The sequence below is a fragment of the Vanellus vanellus genome (assembly GCF_965231255.1).
Source record: "Vanellus vanellus genome assembly, chromosome: 1".
In the NCBI taxonomy this organism is placed as follows: domain Eukaryota; kingdom Metazoa; phylum Chordata; class Aves; order Charadriiformes; family Charadriidae; genus Vanellus; species Vanellus vanellus.
In genome coordinates, this window is record NC_138905.1 from 198,785,050 (window position 1) to 198,806,172 (window position 21,123).

Below are 21,123 nucleotides of genomic sequence, written 5' to 3' on the forward strand. Positions count from 1 at the left end.
GCTGGGACAGGAGTAGCAGAAGGTGACACCCATGCAGCCCAATACAGGGTCTGTGGCTCCCTTACCGGGCTGGTGAGCAGGAACCGGTGTGGGAGAGCCCGCCTTGCTGGAGCCAGCATTTAACCAGCTGCGAATTCAGCAGGTGGTTCTGGTGAACCAAGCTGAATCGCCTCCAGCAGGGCCCTGACAACAGATGCCTAAATTTTGCTTTCGGGCATCTGGATATAGATACTGTAAAAGTGAGCTCCTCTTGTAGAAAAAAAAAAAAACAAAACAAACAAACAGTAAGAAAAGTTATTTAAGTGTATTACTGACACGGAACAAGACAAACAGAGCACAACTGCTATCAGCTGCTGTTGAGAAGAGCTACACCCTGGTTTTCTTTTTCCTTCTCTGTAGGTATTTCAATTGCTGCTCACAGGCTGGAAACGCCTCTGACATAACACGCCGTTTCCCGGGATAACAGCCTGCTGGGTTAAACGAGAGCAGCTGCCGTCGCTTCCCCATTCCCCGAGCACCCAGTGGCTTTTACGGTGTGCAACAAATGAGCAAAACCCACTTCAGGCCAGGCTGGGAAGGTGAGGGAAAGGGAGATGTCACTAATGGATTGATCCTCCCGCACACACCCAGCCTGGGTCGCAGCAGAGCCTCCCCAGCCCTGGACCTCTGCATTCAGGGGGGTAACTCCCGCGGGAACCAGGGGGCTGGCGTCATGTGGCCTCACGCAGGGACCGTCTGCTTCTGACGTGAGAAATGGGCTCTTCGCCATGCAGACTCTGCGCTTCCTCCTGACCCTTCGCCGCAGACAAATCACAGCCACTTCACTCAGGTTAAGGGTCCTCTGACTGAGAGGCATTTCCAGGAGGAGGTGGCACACGGGCTTTGGCTTTCAAACTCTCACAAACACAGATAATACAAATTTTAAACTTGACATCTGATCGTCTTCCATTCATCTAGGTTTTTATGCATCTCTATACCTCCTCTCAACTCACTTCACGTGTCATTTGTCTGGCAGCAAAGGAGCAGGTAATTCTGACATTTAATTTCCATTAGTTTGAAGGGAAACAGCTGGTGTTCGAAACCTCTTTGTTCCAGGAGTCTCAGTGTTGCCGTTGAAAAGTGCTTATATTTATAATTTATAAAGATGGGTGTCTTGAGTGTAGAACAATTGCTTGTCATGTTTTTCTAGCCTTAGTATTTCCAGCAAAATACATGAGCAAATCTTACTGCGTAAAATAACGAATCCCTCAGCGCTTATAGAGGCCACATTCCTCCTCAGGGCCGGGAAGGGAGAAACACTTTCCTATTTCACTGCATGTTGGTTTCAGATGAGGTGCGATACTACAGATGAGGTGCGATACAGGAGTGCTGGGGATAAAGGTGGACGGTGTTATCTGAAGCTGACTATTTTGCCTGGCTCCAGAAGGATGCAGGTCTCCTTTGGCTTCATAGTTATCATCATAGAATGGTTTGGGTTGGAAAGGACCTTGAAGATCACCGAGTTCCAACCCCCCTGCCATAGGCAGGGACACCTCTCACTAGACCAGGTTGCCCAAGGCCACGTCCAGCCTGGCCTTCAACACCTCCAGGGATGGGGCCTCAACAACCAACTGTTTTACATGTGCTCCATCACTGCTATTGCTTCAGCGGTGGTTTTATTTACCAAAAGAGATTTCCTTAAAAATATATTCTGATTTTTTTCTGAACAGTGGATTATATCTTGCCGATTCATTGCTCCGTATAGCAGAATCCTGCAGTTTTTGTTGAAGCTGACAAAAACTATGTGCTTTCAAACCAAGCACATTCAGCCCCTAAATCATAATTCTGAATTAGAGCTATTTCCTAAACAACTAAATGTTGAACATGCTGCCTGTATCAACCCTGGCTAGTCCAGCCTTGGTTTACTGATTCAGCCAGGCATTTGCATCAGTGAGGGTGACATGGTGAATTAACACATGAGAAATCAGGAATTTCTGACCAACACCCATGCTGTTTAAGCGGACTGGTTATTTTTAAATTACTAAGAGACTATTTATCAAAGGGACTGAGACAAGTCAGAACTACAACTTGGTTGTAGTCAAAATAACCTGCTCTGTAGATTTTCCCTGTATTTCTTCACAGAATTGCCTATGATTGCTGTTGTCAAATAAATGACCGTTTCATTCTTTATTTGCATAAGCTTGGCAGAATACGTACAATATTGTACAACATACAGATTCATCTGATCGTGAGACCAAAATAACCCTCTTATAGCGCAGGTGGGCTTCACACCTCCAGTAGCACCCAGAGCCCCAGCTTGCACTGCTTTAGAGACAGCAGAACCGCTCTCATGCACCTGGCATTTGCCATTTCACCTTATCTACAGATTTAAAACACTGGTTGTTTTACAAAATTTAATTGTATAATTTCCTTCCAAAGGACAACAGACTGTCCAGCAATTTTTGACTTACATTAAAAACCATACACATTCACCCTCCATATGTATGGATACGTACGTTTGTACTACTGATTAATTTTTTCACATCCTGCTGGAGTGTAATACCTGCACGTGCTCATCTTTTTGTCCATCCCTACTGGGAGTCCTTCTACCTGGGCACGTTGCATCTCCGGGTTGAACAGAGAGGATTACCTCCAACAAGCAGGACAGGTCACCAGTCACGCCTGTTGCAACTAAACAGCCTCTGCTCAGCATCTCAGTGTCTCCCAGAGTGGTGGCTTGCTTGGTAAGAGGTGGCCTGTGATGGCTGCTCTGCAGTACGCAGTCCCACAGGACCACTGAGGAAAGGACTATCTCACAGCATCTTTCCCCTCTCTGGGAAAGAAAACACATGCACATCTATGGCTGATCTCCCTTCTGAAGATCAGCTGGGACCTCAGACTGCTTTTCCAGAGGATTTGGGGTTCTTACCAAAACTGTCTCCGTGTAATCCATCAGGACTCAGTTTTGTGCAGAGGAGGCAATCATATTGCTGCATGCCCAAGAGCAGGGGCAAGGGCAGGCAGTGCAGTGATCTCCTACAAAGTTCTCCAGCAAAACCACCAGTGATTTGTATTCACTTCAGCTGCGCAAACATGGTGTAAATGGAAGCAGAGCTCTTTATCTCCAGCACTGTACCTCTCTTTACTTTCTAGATCACTGCCACTTGCAAAAGCACTCATGAAAATGAGCAAACCTAACCCACTAGAAAAAGGTAGGGCTTTCAGATGAGAAGTGAGTATTCAATGGAAAGCTTCCGATGTGCCCTGACTAAAGAATGCGCCAGTAGAAACAACCCCTCTGGGAGAGCTGTGGAGATGCAGAGGATGGATGAAAGCAGGCATCAGGGAATAACTGGAAACACTGATTTCCTATTGCTGCAGTATGTTTTGGGCATGGGGACAATAAAGCTCTCAGTGTAATGACAAACAGACAAAAAAATTTGCTTTTTCCATCTTTCAACCAGGAAGACACCTGTCATTAATAAGCAAGTTCTCAGCTTGGTGTCCTTCAGCTTGTAGCTGAACTGCAAAACATGCAAAGGTACATAAGCGATGCATTCCCAGTCACCATGCACCACAACAGACTCAACTTCCCACTTCTCATCATGCTGTGCTTTCTCCTTGGCAGCGGTGGAACACAGCTTGAGAGCAGAAGCTGCGGATTTATGAAGAACCATCTGTCTAGCAAAGCTGATGTACAACTAGCTCCAGCGTGTGTGGTGATGGACCCACCTCCACGACAAAGAGGTAAAATCACAGCTCCCTTCAAAGCCACAAAACCCCTTGCCACTGGGCTTCAGAAGACACTTCACCACATGTACACAGGTTGCCCAGGACCAGGTCACAGGGAATAACTGCTTTTGTGTGAGGTGAGAAAATCACTGTTGTTATCACTTTACTTGTACTACTTACCAACTTCATCCCTGATCTTTGCAAGCTCGACTCCTAACTCCTTTATTTTCACAAGGGCATTTTCATTCTGTTTAAGGAAAAAGAGAGAGAAATATGTATAGTCCCCAGGTTTACCCCACATAAGCACTTTCACATGGTCATTTAGTAAAGCAGATTAGATTGATTCCTCAGACCTTTTTTTTTTTTTTTTTGCGGGGGAGGGGACGTGGATTATAATGAACTCATTCAGTTTTTAAATCAAGCTTAGGAGCCACAACTCACTGGCTACAAATACCTTGTACCTCTATGAATGCGTGTACACACACTCACGTGCACAGGACAGCACAGAATGCTCTATTTACTCCTATGTATCTAAAAAGACATTTGTATTTTTCTATCATTTTGTGTTTAATCCGTGTAGCATTTGACTGCATGTACAAGATTATTTTATTAATTCTGTTAAAACACTTTTGTCTATTTATGCCTGCATTTAAGCACCTCCAAACATAGTAATACGCTCGCACTGTCAAATTTGCAGAGCAGATTACTGTACTTACACCATTCTAGGCATGGTGGGCATACCCACATGGATACCACTAATGGCCTGACGTTCATGCCTATTTCCACATTTATTTCTGGTATTTTATTGTCTTTAAAGGACAAGACTGCCTTTTCTCGACCTGTCTCAAAAGAAATCTGAATACTTACGGAATTAAAACAGATGAGCTGGCCAAAGGGAAATTAAAACATATTTAGATTAACAACGCTAAGGTGTTATTACTAAAATGCAAGGACTTTGGCAGCAGATATCTCATAAGTGCTGTGCAAAATGATAAAGAAAAGCCTCAGGAAATTCTATTGGAGTTTGGTTTAGTACAATAAATCCTGGCATAACGGTTCAAGCATAAGGGCACTTTAAATTGGAATGTATCCTGAATCACATTAGGAAGAAGACAAAGGAACATATCCTGCTGGGAAGATCACCAATGATTAGGAAAACCAGATCAGGCTGCTATAAATAAGCCCTAGGTTAGAAAAGATCAAGAATCTTTAAAGGACAATATAGAAAAAGCATATTCAAGAGAAAAGGTGGTGTAGCAGCAAATGAAATTCAAAGCAGTCCTAGAAAGTAAATCTTTTGGTAATAAGCAAGCAAGGCTAATAACATTCTAGGGCACAGAAAGGATAAGTTCAGTGGCAGGATACACAGCAGGTAGGATAGCAAATTAGTTCTGTCTTACCAAAATGAAAACAGAAAAAAAGAGAAATATTTCAGAGCTTAATGTTTCTGTTTATTTTTCCTGCATCTAATTTTTAACCCTGTTAAGAGCTATAACACAACAGCTTTATTTTTGGTAATACCAGCAAATTGGAATCTGGAATTCCAATTAATCCTTTACACACTGCCCTTTTGGGATGCTTTCTACCAGATCCAAGGGACACACTTCCTGGCAAGTTTTGCTGTAAATGGAGCGATTAACTGAACTGATTTGAGAGTCTTGGGGGCTTGAGGAGAAGCAGCTGATGTGGGCATCTTTCTCACTCAGTTATGGGAAGAAGCCAGGCATGCAAGGCTAGGCTCCTCCGAGCAGCCAGCTCCATACACTGCTGAGTAATGCACAGGGCATCGTGTGCCAGGACTGCAGTCTACAGTCCTCACCAACTGCATTAGGCTCAGAATAATAATCAGGTTTTGGTTTTGTTGTTTTTTTTTTTTTTTTTTTTTTTTAAATTAATATAAAAGCTATGAAAAAAAAAAAGGTCCAGATAAATATAACCTGGTATGTTAAAAAAAAACATAGGGGTTCACATGGATTCCCAAACCAGCAGTCTTACAGAGATAAGGTTTCCCCTTTTGGAGAACATCACTGCATCCACCCCTACCGCCTGTTTAACTCACTGGAGTAATTTTAAGAAGTGTTCTTGACAGATAGCCAGGACTGGTGCCCTTGAAGGTATGCGCACAGGGATATACTGGATATGGGACTTGCAGATTGGAAGCACCCACTCAAATTACCAGCTCCCACTATTTGAAACAAAAGCCATTTAAAGCAAGGGAGCACTGTATAAACCATTGCCAGCACCTACAGATCAGCAGAAGTCGGTGGAATTGTTACTATTCCACTTACACGAAGAAAGTGAAAAGCAAGTAAAAAAAATTACACCCTAGGGGAAAAAAAGTTGTTAAAATTTTGATTCCCCATAAGAAATATTACAGACTTCTTTTTTTATGTTATGTTTTATGCTAGATAAGGTTTGTCCTACCCTTCAGGACACTTGGCGGTGAGACCCTCTCCAGAGAAATGGAGAATCACCACGGTACCAGCTTAAAAATGCTATCCCATAACTCAGGTGCCAGCATGGACACCACCCCACCAGGACAGCGGACCTCCTGGCTGCCTCACACCATGCTGGGGCTGTGGTTTCCAGAGCAGCCTCTGGGGATACCTTGAGCAGCTGCTGTTGGCACAACTCACAGCTTCACTGTTATGTGCCTGCCCTGCCAATATGTCTTGCACTGTATTTTATTTTGGTTAGAGCTTTCTGACTGCTCTTCGGGACCTCATATTTATGTTTCCTGGGAGGTCAGACGTGCAAGGGTTGCCCTCAGTGTCAAGGCCTCAGGTAGCCCCTCTTTCTCGGAGGGTTCTTTTAGAGAGCAATAGCATGAGGCCTTATCTTCCTCTTCTGCAAGAGAGGCAAGGTGTAGTTTTGGCTAATCATCATATCAGCCTCATGGTCTCCTGGATGCGCAGTGAACTTACAAATCCCTGATATTTTCTGTTACTGCAACCTGCTTTGTCAGCGTAGCGTGATAGGTTTGGACGGCACACATACTTGAGACCAGTGTAAACGCGATGCTAATACAAAATGAAAAAGGCCCTCCTCATTATCATCAATGTGGCTCTGCAGATAACTAGCACTTCAGCGTCAGTGCAGCCGGGGAACTGGGAATGCCAGTGCTGAGGAAACCAATCATTACAGTAGAGCAAAACTGGATCTGATATGAGAATGCAAAGCTATTAGGTCCAATGCTGCAATTCATATAGGTCTGATGTCAAAACATCAAAGCAACTAGAAAATTCACAAGCATGCAAGGAAAAAACTGCTAAAACAGATGTATAGGAAGACAAATTAATGGGATATCCCATTGAATGAATCAATCTTCATTAACATTTATCTCAACAAAGTTTGAAAGAGAAGACAGAGTAAGCAGGAACCTTTGTTGCCTTCCCAAGAGTTTTGTGTCTAACAGGCTCAGCATATCACAGGAGCTTTGTAGGCACCCTTCGCTAGGCACTGGTTGGACTACAGCCATCGAGGGCGAGCAACTATGGGCCAAATCCAACTTAGGTTTAAAAAGGCTCAGTGACCATACTAATGACACAGCCGTTTCCCATGGGTGAAAAGGTCACAGACACTGTAAGGAGATTGTGCAAATATCTGGCATTTCAGTGTGGTGGTTAAATGACAAGTGAGAAAAAAATTGCTTTTATGTGATTTGGGATGAATTTCTTTTTGGCCAAAATGTGAAACCAAAACAGTGGCTTTTGTACAAATTAAAATGTTGCATTTATTTTTCAGGTAATTTTAATTAATGATGGATTTCATTATTGCTTGGAAAACTGATGAGAAAAGTCTTGCCTTGGCTGCACCCCAAGAAATGACTCTGATACTGAAGTAATTTTCATAAAATAAAATTACAGTCATGATGGAGATGAAGGAAACCTTCCTCATATCTGTACTCTGCAACGCAACGGTTAAATCTTCTGTCTGGAATATGTCCCATCTCCTCAGACAGAAAGAAAAACAGAATGGAATGGATAGACGGATATGTTTGAGCTGTGCTTAAACCACTGCGCTGTTCAATAGAAGACACAGTAGCAACTCTTTTTCCTGTCATCAGCTTTATGACATACAGACGTCCCAATATTTCTGCTGTGAAAGGCTCAGTGACGGACTGCATTTCAGCAAGTAAAACAGACACTGGAAAGGGCACTTATGTATTCTCCATTCAGCTCAAAACTCCCTGAGGACAGACTGAGGTATGACTTATATTGGTGCAAAACCCAAGCAGCTCCAGAAAAACTGGCAGGTAGTCAGGCAGGTAAGCTGAGAGGTAGGAAGGAAGGAGGAATTAATCCAATTAACAGCGGCCAAAACTTAGCAGTGTGGTTCAGAAAAAATCTGCAGATATAGACTTAGATATAACTTAGATATAAGTGTCTGTGAGGACCTGGAAAAATAACTTGGTAAAAGATACCACAATACAGGCCTGAGGATGTTGTTAATCTGGTGTTGTCCAAATAGATTAAGAAGAGACAAAGGCTTAGGAGAGAGGACAGTCTCTGCTTTAATTGCATGGAGCTCCAGCTGACAGCTAGACATCCTGGAGGAGACATCGTCAGGAGACAGGTCAAGATTTTACTTTGGAGTTGTGGGATGGGGAGGCAGAGTTGAGGTTTGCCTTAGAGTGTCTCTGAGAACTGCAAACTACCTGAAGGATACCACTTCATTAGAAATGCTAATTAATTAAACCTCCACGTACTTATTAACAATAGGTAAGCAATAATAGATCCACTGCACAAATGGGTCAGATCAGAGAAGGAACATCAGAAAATTGCCCAGACCCACATAGGAAGTCAATTGCAGCTAGGAATTAAACACAGGAGCATGGAATTGTCTCCCCAAATGAACATGTCTCTCCTCCCTGCACTCTTACGTGCTTGCTTATATTCTGAGGTCCAAATATAAGTACAGTATCTCCATGAACACTTCCCAGCTCTCTACAATACCTCCTAAAAATATGCACTGCACACAGATGCTCTGTGGCACTTGTTATTAAAAACGCTCCATCAGAGTAGCTTTTCTGTATCCAACGCTTTCAAAATATTAAAAAGAAAAGAAAAGAAAGAAAAAGACTGACCTGCAAACGGTGCTTAGTCACTGTTGTGCTTTGTTCAGAGTTCCCTGGGGCAAGGCCTTATATTATAATTGGAAAGAGAAGCATATGCATTGGGAATACTCTTGTACCAATAAATATGTCAGACGATACTTGCAGAAGCAATAACTGAATCCCACTGCAGCTGATGTTCAAAATGATCTACAGTCTTCCTTCAAAAAAGAGGTGTTCTAACACTGCTGTTTCAATCATGCTGGCTATCAGGTAATCCTCCCTCATAATAGTCTTGAGGTTAAAGTTTACAAGCACCTAGATATCCCCCAGTGACTGTACTTTTACAAGTTTTATATTAAGCCATATATTTTTTCTTAACCTGCTTAGCAGCGTAGCTCAAGTTATATTTGAATATATTTAGGTAAATGGGAGACTATCAGCTTTTCAATAGACCAAGTATATGAATATTTCTAAAAGCCAAACTCTAGCACAATATACTGCACAAGCACGCGTTTCTGCCAGGATATTTTCTATTAAGCAAATTAAATGCATACGTTCATTCTCTCCCTCCTCTGTACATACTTAAAATCCAGGCAAATATCCAGGAGAATAACGTGAAAAGCTATGTCAGAAATGTCCCACAACTTCTCTTGCACACACTGATCTCCTGCTACCTGTAGCTACGTACTTACCTCTGCACTGACATATGTCACCCAACCTATTTTGGTGCCCGGGAGTTTGCTTGGTTTAGATTCACCCTGACATAAGAAAACATGTAGTTTTGCCTTGTTTCACTTCTCCTAGAGCGGAGGATGACGCCTCTGTTAGAAAGGAGGATCATTATAGAATCATAGAATTGTTGAAGTTGGAAGGGACCTTTAAGATCATCAAGTCCAACCATTAACCTACCCTGACAAAACCACTTCTATACCATGTCCCCAAATACCAAGTCTACACTTTTTTTAAACGCCTCCAGAGATGGCGAATCCACCACCTCCCTGGGCAGCCTATTCCAATGTTTGATAACCCTTTCAGTGAGAAAATTTTTCCTTATACCCAATCTAAACCTCGCCTGACATAACTTGAACCCATTTCTTCTCATCCTGTCACTTGTCACCAGGGAGGAGAGGTCAGCCCCCACCTCTCTACAACCTCCTTTCAGGTAGTCGTAGAGAGCGGTAAGGTCTCCCCTCAGCCTCCTCCAGGCTGAACAATCCCAGTTCCCTCAGTTGTTCCTCATAAGACTTGTAGAGAGGTACAACCTTAGGACAGCCAGAGGTTGAACAACATCTCTTCAAACTTTAAAACTCTGTGCAAGTTCCCTTTACAACTTGTACTCCGCGGGGTTATTAAAAATGTATGAAAAGCACAGCAACAAATCAAGCCAGCTGTTACTACTGGTCCCTCCTTGCTTCACGAAAACTCAGCCCTTACATTGAGACTGCAGGATAAAATTATGTAAGGCACTGCAGTGCCTGTGCAAGCGACAGCTAGACTTGTCCCTGGTGAACCAGAGTTCAGCGCACTGTAAATAAGCCCGGCATCGCTCCCCTCTCCGCCGCCCCGGGATGCGCACACACCACCGACGCCAGCCAGAAGCAGAAGCACAGGCTCCATCACGGTAAGGGCCACCCTTCCTGCCCCTTCCCTCCAGGAAAAAAAAAAAAAAAAAAAAAGAGGCAAAAGTACCGTCTCGTCCTCGCACCGAACGCAGGAAAACCACTTGGAGCAGCATTTGCCCATCCTGCCAGGACCGCCACCCGCCGGACCGCCACCCGCCTCGCCCGGAGCCAGAGGGTGAGCCCCGGGGCGATGCCACTATTAAAAAGGGATGTCGCGCCCCCCAGCACGCCGTGGCCGGCCTGACGGATGCCCTCCCCCACACCCCCCCTCCCGGGGCGCCGGGGGGATGCCCGCGGCGCCGTGCGGTGCCGGTGTCCGGGGATCCGGGAGCGGGGAAGGGAGGGCGGCTGGGGGAGAACAGCGGGTGCGGAGCAGCGGAGGAGCAGCCACCGGTTTCGTCCGCCGCGGGGGGCTGCCCGCTCCCGTCCCTGCCCGCTCCCGTCCCTGCCCGCTCCCGTCCCTGCCCGCGCACCGGTGTTCGCCGGCTTAGAGCCGTGGCATCCTAAGAGTCTGCAGAATCACAGACCCCTCTAGGTGGGAAAGGACCCCTACGAAAAGACCCTTTACGATCACCGAGTTACCCTAACACTGCCAAGCCCACCACTGCGCCGAGTCCCTCAGCGCCACATCTAAACCTCTTTTAAATACCTCCAGGGATGGGGACTCAACCACTTCCCTGGGCAGCCTGTTCCGATGCTTGACGACCCTTTCAGCGAAGAAATTGTTCCTCATATCCCGGACGCTTGCTCAGACCTCTCCCGAAAAAGGAGGGTGGGGGGTGTCCGATCTCTCCGGCTGGCAAACGCTTGCCCAGAGCAGGGCATTTCCAGCAGCGCCATGGCAGAAACGCGTCGGGGCGAGCGACGGCGGGGAAAGGTTTGGAAACTTGGCAGCCAAAGCCCCAAAACGCGCTGAAACCCGAGGGCGAGCCCGGGCTCTCCGCGGGAGGCGGCTCCGGCCGATTCTCATCTTCACGCCGCGCTCGCAGCCATCCATCACTGCACTCCCCGTCCTCCGCAACCCCCAACGCTGCCTTTAACCCCAACGTCGCTGCCGGCGCGGCTGCCCGCCCGCCCCGCTCCCAAATTCACCCCAGGGCGTGAGATTGGGGCAGTGCGGCTGCCAATACGGGGGTCTGAGGCTGGGAACTGCGCGGTCCTGCCAGCGGGGAGGGACGGGGGGGTAACAGGGGACCTGCTCCGAGCTTTCCCCGAGTCAGCGGTGTCGTCCCCCCCCTCGCTCCCGGGTGTCCCCCAGCCTCCCGAGTCGCTCTCATCTCTCAAGAAGGGCTTTTCCTTTTCCAGAAGTCGTTTATTTAAACCCGGAGGAAGATCACTGCCCTCTGGACCCTGGTGACTGCTTGTGATTGCAAAAGCACAGACTTTTGTAATCCTTAAAGGTTGGGGCAATTTTTTGGCTGTGTATATGTGTATATACACCACATAACCTAACTCTAACCCTAACCCTAACCTGCATATTTACACATACGGGGTGTATATGTCTGGTCTGTACATGTGTGCCCACTGAGAATACGTTTTCTCAGTTGGACCCAGGGCATGGGGCTGCAGCAGCCTCACCTCTCCTGGGCTGTGGCCTCTCAGCACGGTGTATTTTCCCCTGACAACTTACATTAAAGATAATTCTGGAAAGAGGCAACACAGTTCGATGACTTACACCCAAGGCAGTATTTGTGCTGCAAATGTCCACGCTGTTTAAACCTGAAAAGCATTATCTTCCTGAAAGCCAAATCACTACCAAACTTTCAAAAAAAACTACATTGCCTCTGCTTTCTGGTAGGAAAGATGTAATGCTCAGACCTGCGTGTCTCTGGATAGGCATTTTTGTTTAATTGTATTTTCTACTGTGACTGGTGATGCACAAAATAGTTTGGAAAACAATAGGAACCAACAAGAAACTCCAGCAAAACTTTGTGTTTAATCACATTTAAATGCTCAGGTAACTCCCCAGTTTGTGTCAGCTTCTTGTTCTCTGCTCTTCCTCAACCCTGCCAGGACTTTAAATAAAGTTTCAGAATAACACTGACAAGTAATTAAAAAAAAAAAAAAACAAAAAAACAAAGAAAAGCAAAAACCACAAACAAACAAACAAACAAACAAACAAACCAAAACCACTGATGAAACCCAAACCAAACCAAATTAAAAATCTCACTCAACATACATGTGTTTTAACATGTGTTCAAAATCTAAGTTTTCTTGACAGCACATGAAAATTAATTTGCTTGGCTACTGAACTACAGAGTTGAGGTAAAAAGAAACTTCCATCTATGGTGAAATAGTTTCATCCTCACTGTAGGGACTTCTTTTTTTGCCACACAACCTGAAGTCCATGATTTGGATCTTTTACAGTCTAAATCCTGACTGGAAACACTTTAACTGCCATAGAAAAATAATAGTAATAATATTCCCACCTGTAGACAAATTACCACAGCCATCTCTCTGAGGTGGCCCTTAGAACTACAGTATTCAGATCAACATGTCTGACTATCAGGCAAGGAAAATAAAAACCTGTCATTACTCCTTTTGTTATGCATTTGAAGTGAAGCACCCATCTTCCTCAGTCCCTCTGCTAATAATGGTAGATTTGCTGTTTGTGGGTGGTGATCAATCTAAGCTAGACATTAAGCAACTAGGTCTACGCACCACTTTAGTACCATTTAAGCACTAAATTGGAAGATAAAATATTTAAGTGGAACTTAAATTAAGCAGAAGCCATGTGTTGTCCTTCTGGCAAGGGTGAATTGGGTCCCAGAAGCTGATTTTATTTGGGACTTAGCACTGATAAGGAATAAGGACACGATGGGAGAGCTGCTGGGCTCTTTGGTCAGCTTAGGTCCTTTTGGACAAAGTGAGCCCAAACTCATTCAGTTTAAATTAAGCCTCATCTTGCAGGTCAAGATGTGTAGCATTCAGGTGAGAAAAGACCCAAACTGAGAAAGCAAAAGGAAGATGGAACCTATTTTGAAGTGCAGTTCCTCAGTCAACTGCACAAAAAAGGAGGATGAAGAAAGGAGAATTCAGGAGGGGTCTCTGGTGGGAGCATGCTCCAGGGTGGAGGTAGGTTACCACATGGAGGACTTTGAACATACACTTGAAGGCATCTATGGGATTAAGGATATAAAAATGGAAATGAGCATAACTGAGATAGGAGCAAAAAACTTAGCAAAGCAGGCATGTCATGGGGGAGGACAGCCCCCATACCGAAATTCTATGAGAACTAGCACTTTAAACAGCAGGTTAAGGCCAAGGTTTTAAATTATCAACTCTTTTTCTAATGTTAAAATGCTAGCATCAACTGCCTGATTTCAGTGGCATATGACACTTGGACCAAATACTGAAAGGAATAACACATTAAAAAGAGAAAAATGTCAAGCACAACAAAGTACCAAAGTCAGATAGATCCATGCCAGTGCAGACTGCTGCCTTTGGACACCAAAAGAGTTGATATTTTTAGATGAGGGTAATATGTAACTCCCACCTATTGGGGACCAAGTGACCTCAGCTATGGTGCCAACCACAACATTGCTTATGAGGCTGGGAAAGATGGGGAATTGCTGAAGAAGCATTAAGCAGGGAGGAGCTGTTTGGGGGAAGATGGCGAGGAGTTGCCATAAATGGGACTACTGGGCTGAGCAGAGATACTTAATGGAGCTGTTCAAAGATCAGTCCTTGAGGCAAATTATGTTCAGTTATAACCCCGGTCAAAAATTAGAGGAGTGGTAATGAGATGCTGGGATGCACTGTCCATCAAGGGGAGAGTCAAAACACCATGCTTGTCAAGGTGGGTGATATTTAGGTCTATGAGAAGAAACACAAAATACTGGGAAGTCCAAGGTCACAACCACAGGGACAAATAACAGGAATTTCAAGTAGAAGATGGAGACTCATCAGCTGGAAATAACAGCAAAAGAGTGGTGCTTATTCAATCACAGGATGACTAAGAACTACGTCTATAGTACAGCTCTGAACAAAGCAAATCCAACCTTAGGCTGTAGGAAAGAGAGAAGAGGGAAGTCTAAATGCTTTATAGAAAGACCCAGAGAGATCTCACCTGGAACTGCACACAGTTCTGGTCACCCACGTTTTGGGGATATCAGTTCTGACCCAGGGAATATATAGCCTATACCACTGGAGGGGTGCCATATAAGTACACATCTCCTTCTGCCTAAGAAAATAAAAGTAAAGGTGAAAAATAATAGCTTTCTGTAAATACATCAGGGAGGAGAACACTAGGAGAGGGAGAAGTAAAAAAATCTGTTTACATAAGAATAAAGGGGTGTGAACTTGGACATAGCTAGGTCTTTCAGTCACGAGACGTTCTGAAACAGTCCTCTGGTAGGAACAGAGGAAAAGATAATGACTTTTCAGCTGAAATTTGATAATTTTAGGGAAGAAGTTACCGGATTTGGTTGTTTGAAACAGAAAGGGACTGTATTTGATGACCCAGGATGAATTTTTCTTGCCTTACGTTCCTATCCGTGCAACACTGCTTGTCTGTGCATCGCCACCAACATATTGCTACACATCTTGCTGATGGTCCACACCCAAAACGTGAGTTTGCCGCTGCCAAACTGCTTTGCAGGGAGCTCTGTCCAGGAGATCTGGTTCACACTGCCCTTCAAGGCAGAAAGGAGAGGTCTGTGGATAAGAGAGACCTAGGAAAACCTAAGCTGTTAGTTAAAAATCATCTTGCATATAAGTTGTACCTTTATTTCCTTATTGGAAACAGAAAATACAGGTAAAAGTCCCACAAAGAGGGGTATTCCTTGTTCTGTATAGGATTAGCAACTGGGATAAGAAGAACACAGGCTATTAAAATTAGATTTAAAAACATTAAAATAGTAGCACGCAACAAGCGACTTAATAGGATATGTTTTACAAGGTACTGAGTCCTCCAACATTTATTGACTTCTGGGGAAACACAATGTAGTTAGCACCTCACAGGGTGCTAACTGGGTGCTCCTGGGTAATAAAGCCCAAGGAGGACATCTATATTTTCTTAAATGTCCCAGAGGAATTGCTTAGTCTATAAACAACATATTCTAATGGTAAATAGGCATCATGGGCAGTAATCCTTCCTGCGCTGACAGAATCAATGTTTTCCTCCGTGATGGGCATAATGCAATTCCTATTTACCGTCCAAGAATTCTAATATTTTACGTCTATCTGAACAAAACTGGGAGAGGTAGGGTCCCCAAATGGACCGTATTATTCTCTGTAACTCTATAATGGTCTTTATGTATCAGCGCATAGACAGTGTGATACAGAGGATAACAATATATGGTTTCATTGGCATTCTAAACATATACTCCAACATATATAAGCAGCTTTGGATTCTTAACCTTTAGTATCTGATGTTTCCCTACTTTATGGAGGTTGGCTACCCTTCCTAGGAGAGACACAGCGCCTTCCCTGGATCTTCACAGTGCTGGTCTGCAAAGGTTTGACAAGTGTGAAGTTGGAGATCCATGGGGGAAGACGAGAGAATGAAAACCAGAGCCAAAGTCTTGGGAAATCTCTGGGATGTAAAGGTAGTAACGCTGTATTATGTGTGTCACTGAGCAGGAGAATCCTTAAGTGAACTGTATATTATTCATCTTTTATGACATGCTGAAAATGCTTGCTGAGAGGCACAGCATGTGAAGTATGTCAAACAAACATTTAAATCAAGCTGAATAGATAACAGTCTGAGGGCAAGAGAAGGAAAAGACAGAACCGGGAACCTCAAGGGACATAAATTTGTTTACAATAGGTCTGTCAGCTCTGGGAATAGGTTGATAGGACAGTATCAGTGTTATAGCAGTAAACATAGGAAACTAGGAGAAAGCTGATGGAGACAGTGGTTCAAGTGAGGACCAAGAAGATTGAAGACACCACCATAGGGACACGGAGAGAGATAATGGGGAGAGAAGGCTGAGGTGGAGCATATCACAAGTTGAAAAACTGCTTCACCTGCAAAAGAAACCAAAGCATGGATTCAAAGAAGAGGTGAAACAGAGGAGGAAGGAAAAATTGTTCTGAAGATGGCGTTTCAGAGGACAAAGGGCTACGCAGCAGAAAAGGGAGATGGGGAACAGGAGACTGCAGGAATGAGGAGATAAGGAGAGACATGAAGGTCAGATTCAGATGACCTGGTGCATAACCGAGACACCACAACTTCTGTGATGTCGCAGCTCTAGAGGGTGACGGACAAGTCAGGCTATCAGCAACTGCCGCCTCCTGGCATTCTCTGCAGTCAACAGCGAGAGGTGATTGTGACACCAACATTAAGCACCTCCAAAGGACGATGTGAGGAGGAGCCTGGTTGGCGGGGTTTTGGGTTTCATCTAAGGCAGTGTTGAGGTAGGGTAGAACAAAGCTATTCCAGTAATGCATTTTGACCATGAGGCTCAGAAGATGATTGAGTGGCGTGCCACTAATTATCATTCATGACAAAGACGAGAGAGCGAGGTGGGGAGGAGAGACATCCAGCATTGCCTACGCAATTATCACAACCTATTTCTCAGCACATACTCTTTTCAAACACTGTTAGTTATATTTTGTGTGACAGAACATGCAGGTGGACTTCCTCAGAATTTTGATATCTACAGGAGAGAAGTTGAGTATACTGTCAGAATTGCAGACAACTAGGGAGACTGAATTTATTTTTCAATAAGCCAAACACGGGCCTCAAAGCCTGCAATCCATTGCTAAAGGTATCATTAGCAGCATAATTTGGAAACAGTCTCAACTAGTCCTAAATTCTCTTTGCAAATTTTGCTTATTGAAAGTGCTAGTCAAATTGTATTTCTGTGTGCACTTGAAACCAATAAAGGCGAGTGCTACTGTCAAAGGCGGTGATTTCATCCTCCCCTCTCCTGTTCACTTGTTTTGTCCCTGTTTCCTTCCTTACAGTCACATAAGTGTTTGGGCAGTGAATCAGATCGGGCTTAAAGCTACACCAGGGAGAAAGTGGTGAATCTGGGGAGAGCCCACCTCACTAGCACAGGGACAGCTTCCCTGGGCCAAGTGTATCTGTGGAGTTTGCGTGGCAGTCCCCACACTCTGCTGTCAGCTGGGGGGAGAGCTCTGTCACGAGCCCCTGAACCCTTAATCCCGTCAGATTGAAAACCACAGTGGCCCAAGGAAATAAGAAAAGCAAATACATTCATCTTCCTCGTTGGAGGTGCATTGCAATTTTTCTGTGATGCAGGTCTGTTGTTAGTAACGTGGTTCTGCACATTGGTCTTTAGACGTCTTTAGACATGCGCATGTAATACATTATTTTCCAGGTTGGGTCTGTTGTTTTTATTCTTACCTAACTTAAACAAAAAATTCAGAAAATGTAACAGTGATTTGGGGATTTCTGCAGATATGAGCAGTCAGTCATGAGTTTCAGCTAGATGATTCAGCTAGAGCTGAAGGTCCTGCCAGATGTCCCCAGAATGGCAATTTCCCTTGGATTTACAGTAAGGTTTCACATTTTGTGTGTTACTCAGTACCATGAGGTTATAATGATCCTCAGGCAACTTATATGGAAGCAAACATTTTTTAATATCATTTTTCAATTATACAATTACACTATTGTATATACGGAAGAAGAGAATGTTTACTCTAGAATTTAACAAATTAGCACGGACTACATGCTCTCTGTTTCTCAAGTGAGAGAGCCCAGCCAGCTGACTCCATTTCTAATTCAGTTCTCATATGAAAAGAATGTGAGGAGCTAAACAGAATTCCTTCAGACTTTTGTTATTTCTGCTAGTGTAGCCTTACATTTATTTTTATGTCAGTAGCTTTTAAGGCCATGGATTAAAATGCACCAGCGAACAATAGTTTATTACTATGTTTTCTAGTTCTTGATGTCTGGAACAGTACAAAGTAAGCATTTGCAGCGAATTCCAAATTAACCAGCTCTTGCTGACAAGGAATTCGTGTTGCCTCCTATGAAACATCATTTATACACCAAGATCACAAGGAACTAAAACAAACGCATGTTTTCACTGAACTCCTCACCTGCCCTCTACCCAGGAAAATACAACCCCTGCAGGGTTATTTCTAAATTCCAAACCTCTGAGTTGCTGGAAGCAGATGGCCATTTTCTTAAATCAACTTCGCAGAGAAATGTTCCCTTCTTCTCCCGACAAACAGGGAATCTCCTCTCTTCTACTTCTGAGTTATTCTGGCCCAAAGCCAATGACAACTTCAAGCTGCTGTATTTTGAGGCGAAGCAGAGCAAGGCACAAGTGCTGACATCCTGTGACAGCAATGTCAGTGGCAAAAAATTCCAGTGGCTTCACATGGACCAAGGTTTCTCCTATTGGGAAGACTCCCAGTGCACTGCTGAGAGGAATAGCACATACTCATATTAATGAGAAGCTAGTCTATCAGTTGTGGGCTTGGAGAATTTTTATACAAATAAAACCTAACTCAGATGATTTTTAGAACTCATTTAAAAATGCATCATTTATATTAATTTCTCTGTCTCCAACATCTGTGTAGTTAGAGCTGTCTTTAAGAAGAAATCATAATAAATGGTTCTCAAATCATTGTATTAAAAACCCCACCACCTTCTGAAATTATTTGTCTAATGCAAGAGAAGGGATTGTAGGAAGCAGCCTTTGAATCAGACCTCAGGGGTGAGAGCAAGGCCAGGGAATTCCAGGAGACTGCAGCTGAAACTTGTTAGAGTTCATTTCTGCAACCAGAGAGCTCAGACCTGAAGGGGAGGTAAGCGAGAGACAGGCTGTGTTTTGGGTATCTGATTCAAAAGCACACCCGCATGCTTTTGGATGGCTGTGAGGACACAGAAAGAATATCAAGTGGATATACTTCCCACTTGAAAGGATAGCAAAAATAAAAGCCAAAGTCATTAGAACATAATAATTGCCATGTGGATATGTCTTTGAGTCCATCTAATCCAGATCCTGCATTTGGCAGTGATTGTTGCCAGAAACTTCAGAATAAGGTGCAAGAAGCCCTGCATTAGAGACTGTGATGAAAAGCTGTTCTGCATGGAGATCACATCTTAATATCTATCTGAAATAGGCTTCCAACCTTAAAATAGGTGTCTCCCCTCTAGCACCTATTGCACCACCAGATGTTATACATCCAGATATTCTTCTTGCCAACAGATCTTTGTAGAATTTAAGGACAAAGGGATGATTCAATCAAATAACATGATTTTTGTATCACAGGACGTTATATTTTACGCAGTTACTGTTCTGTAACTGTACTTGATGAAAGCATCCCCTCTACAAAGGCACCTGGCAGTGAACTGTAGACGTGAAGATGTGGAGCTGCTTCCTCTTCTCACAGTGGTTTGTTCTGGTAACTGATCATCTCTACTGCTAAAAGTCTGTGCTTTCTTCACATGCTGAAGTTGCCAAAACTTCTGCTTCTAGCCAGTGGTTTCTGTTAAACCTTTCTCTGCTGGAGAAAAGGGCCTTCTGGTACACAGCAGTACCTTCTTACGGTGATTGTTCTGCTCTGCAGTCAAGCCACTTTATCCTTTTTTTTACAAAGAAAATCAATAGTGCTCTGCAGTCTCTCACAGCAAAGGATTTTTCCAGCCCTCACAGTTGCCTACTGCCCTTCTCTGTTTCCTCCCCACTTTTTCATCATTTCCTGAAGAAGCGTGGGTGCTAATGCTAAATATCATATTCTAATACCAGTCTCCCCAGTGCTGAATGTGCAGGTGTTATCATCCTCCTACTTACTATGTCTCTGCTTCTGCTTACTATGTCTCGACAGTTTGTCATAACACGTTGACAGTAGGAGCTCACATCAATTTGCTCTGAGACCAGAAACTCTAATTACTCCCAAAGTTACTCCCTTCCAGCTGACACCCAGATCACAGTCCTGTAGGCATGACCTGTATTCTGCGTTTGCATTTATTCGTTAACATCTAGTTGCATTACAACACATTTCATTTGAATGGGCCATGATCCAAAATCACTGCATACTACTACCAGATCCAAATATCCTCTCTGAGCCAGGATCTCCATCAGGTTAGTATCAGCCAGTTATGGGATGGTGGGGGTGAAGGGATGAAGTCTTGGGCTTTGCTTTGCACAGAGGCAAGTCAGGATTGTACTGAAAGACAGCTGCAGGCAGAGCTGGTTTCAGCCTGGCTTTGCTGCCTCCATCACTCATCGAAAATGATTGGGAATCAGTGGGAATGTGAGCATGTTGGTTTCATGGGCTCAAAAGTGTAGGCAGCTCACAGTCCGCAAATCAAATATACGGGTACCTAGCTGCTAAAATCTGTAAACACAATCCGCACCGCATGCAATGGGGATATGAAACTGCACCTGCAAAATTGAAGATCAAATCAGAACTTCACCGATAAAGAAAACGCTCCTTTTTCTGTCAGCCTGTCTATACGAGAGATTTTTGCAGACGTGGCACACAGTCTTGAAAGGCTTAAAGATGGGAATTGTAGTCATAGTCTATCTGTATTTTCAAGCCTTGTTTTGCACTGGAGCAACGTCACATCTCTCAGGAATTTTTATCATCAAGGAAAGTTCCACTATATTGCTGCAAAATCCCTCTTGTGCATCAGCTCAAAATGCATCTGCTGATGGATCTACACAAGAAGACTTATGATATTTACACTTTCACCCCCTGGGACTGTAGCAGTAATTTTGGAGAGACGGAGAGTTATATCAGCAGAACTTTCTAACTTAGGAATATGCAGTGGCGAGGGAACACAGTAAATAAGGCTTCTGAAGCCTT

At 44.0% G+C, this 21,123-nt stretch overlaps 1 protein-coding gene across 1 annotated transcript in view; it reads right to left on the reverse strand.

The window, feature by feature from the left end:
• Positions 1 to 21,123, reverse strand: part of MTUS2 (microtubule associated scaffold protein 2) — a gene marked incomplete at both ends in the record, with an annotated part of 203,770 nt that overhangs the window by 23,217 nt on the left and 159,430 nt on the right. The window contains one exon of the mRNA XM_082497202.1: positions 3,892 to 3,958. Coding sequence (XP_082353328.1) covers positions 3,892 to 3,958 — 67 coding nt within the window. The remainder of the gene's footprint in view (positions 1 to 3,891; positions 3,959 to 21,123) is intronic.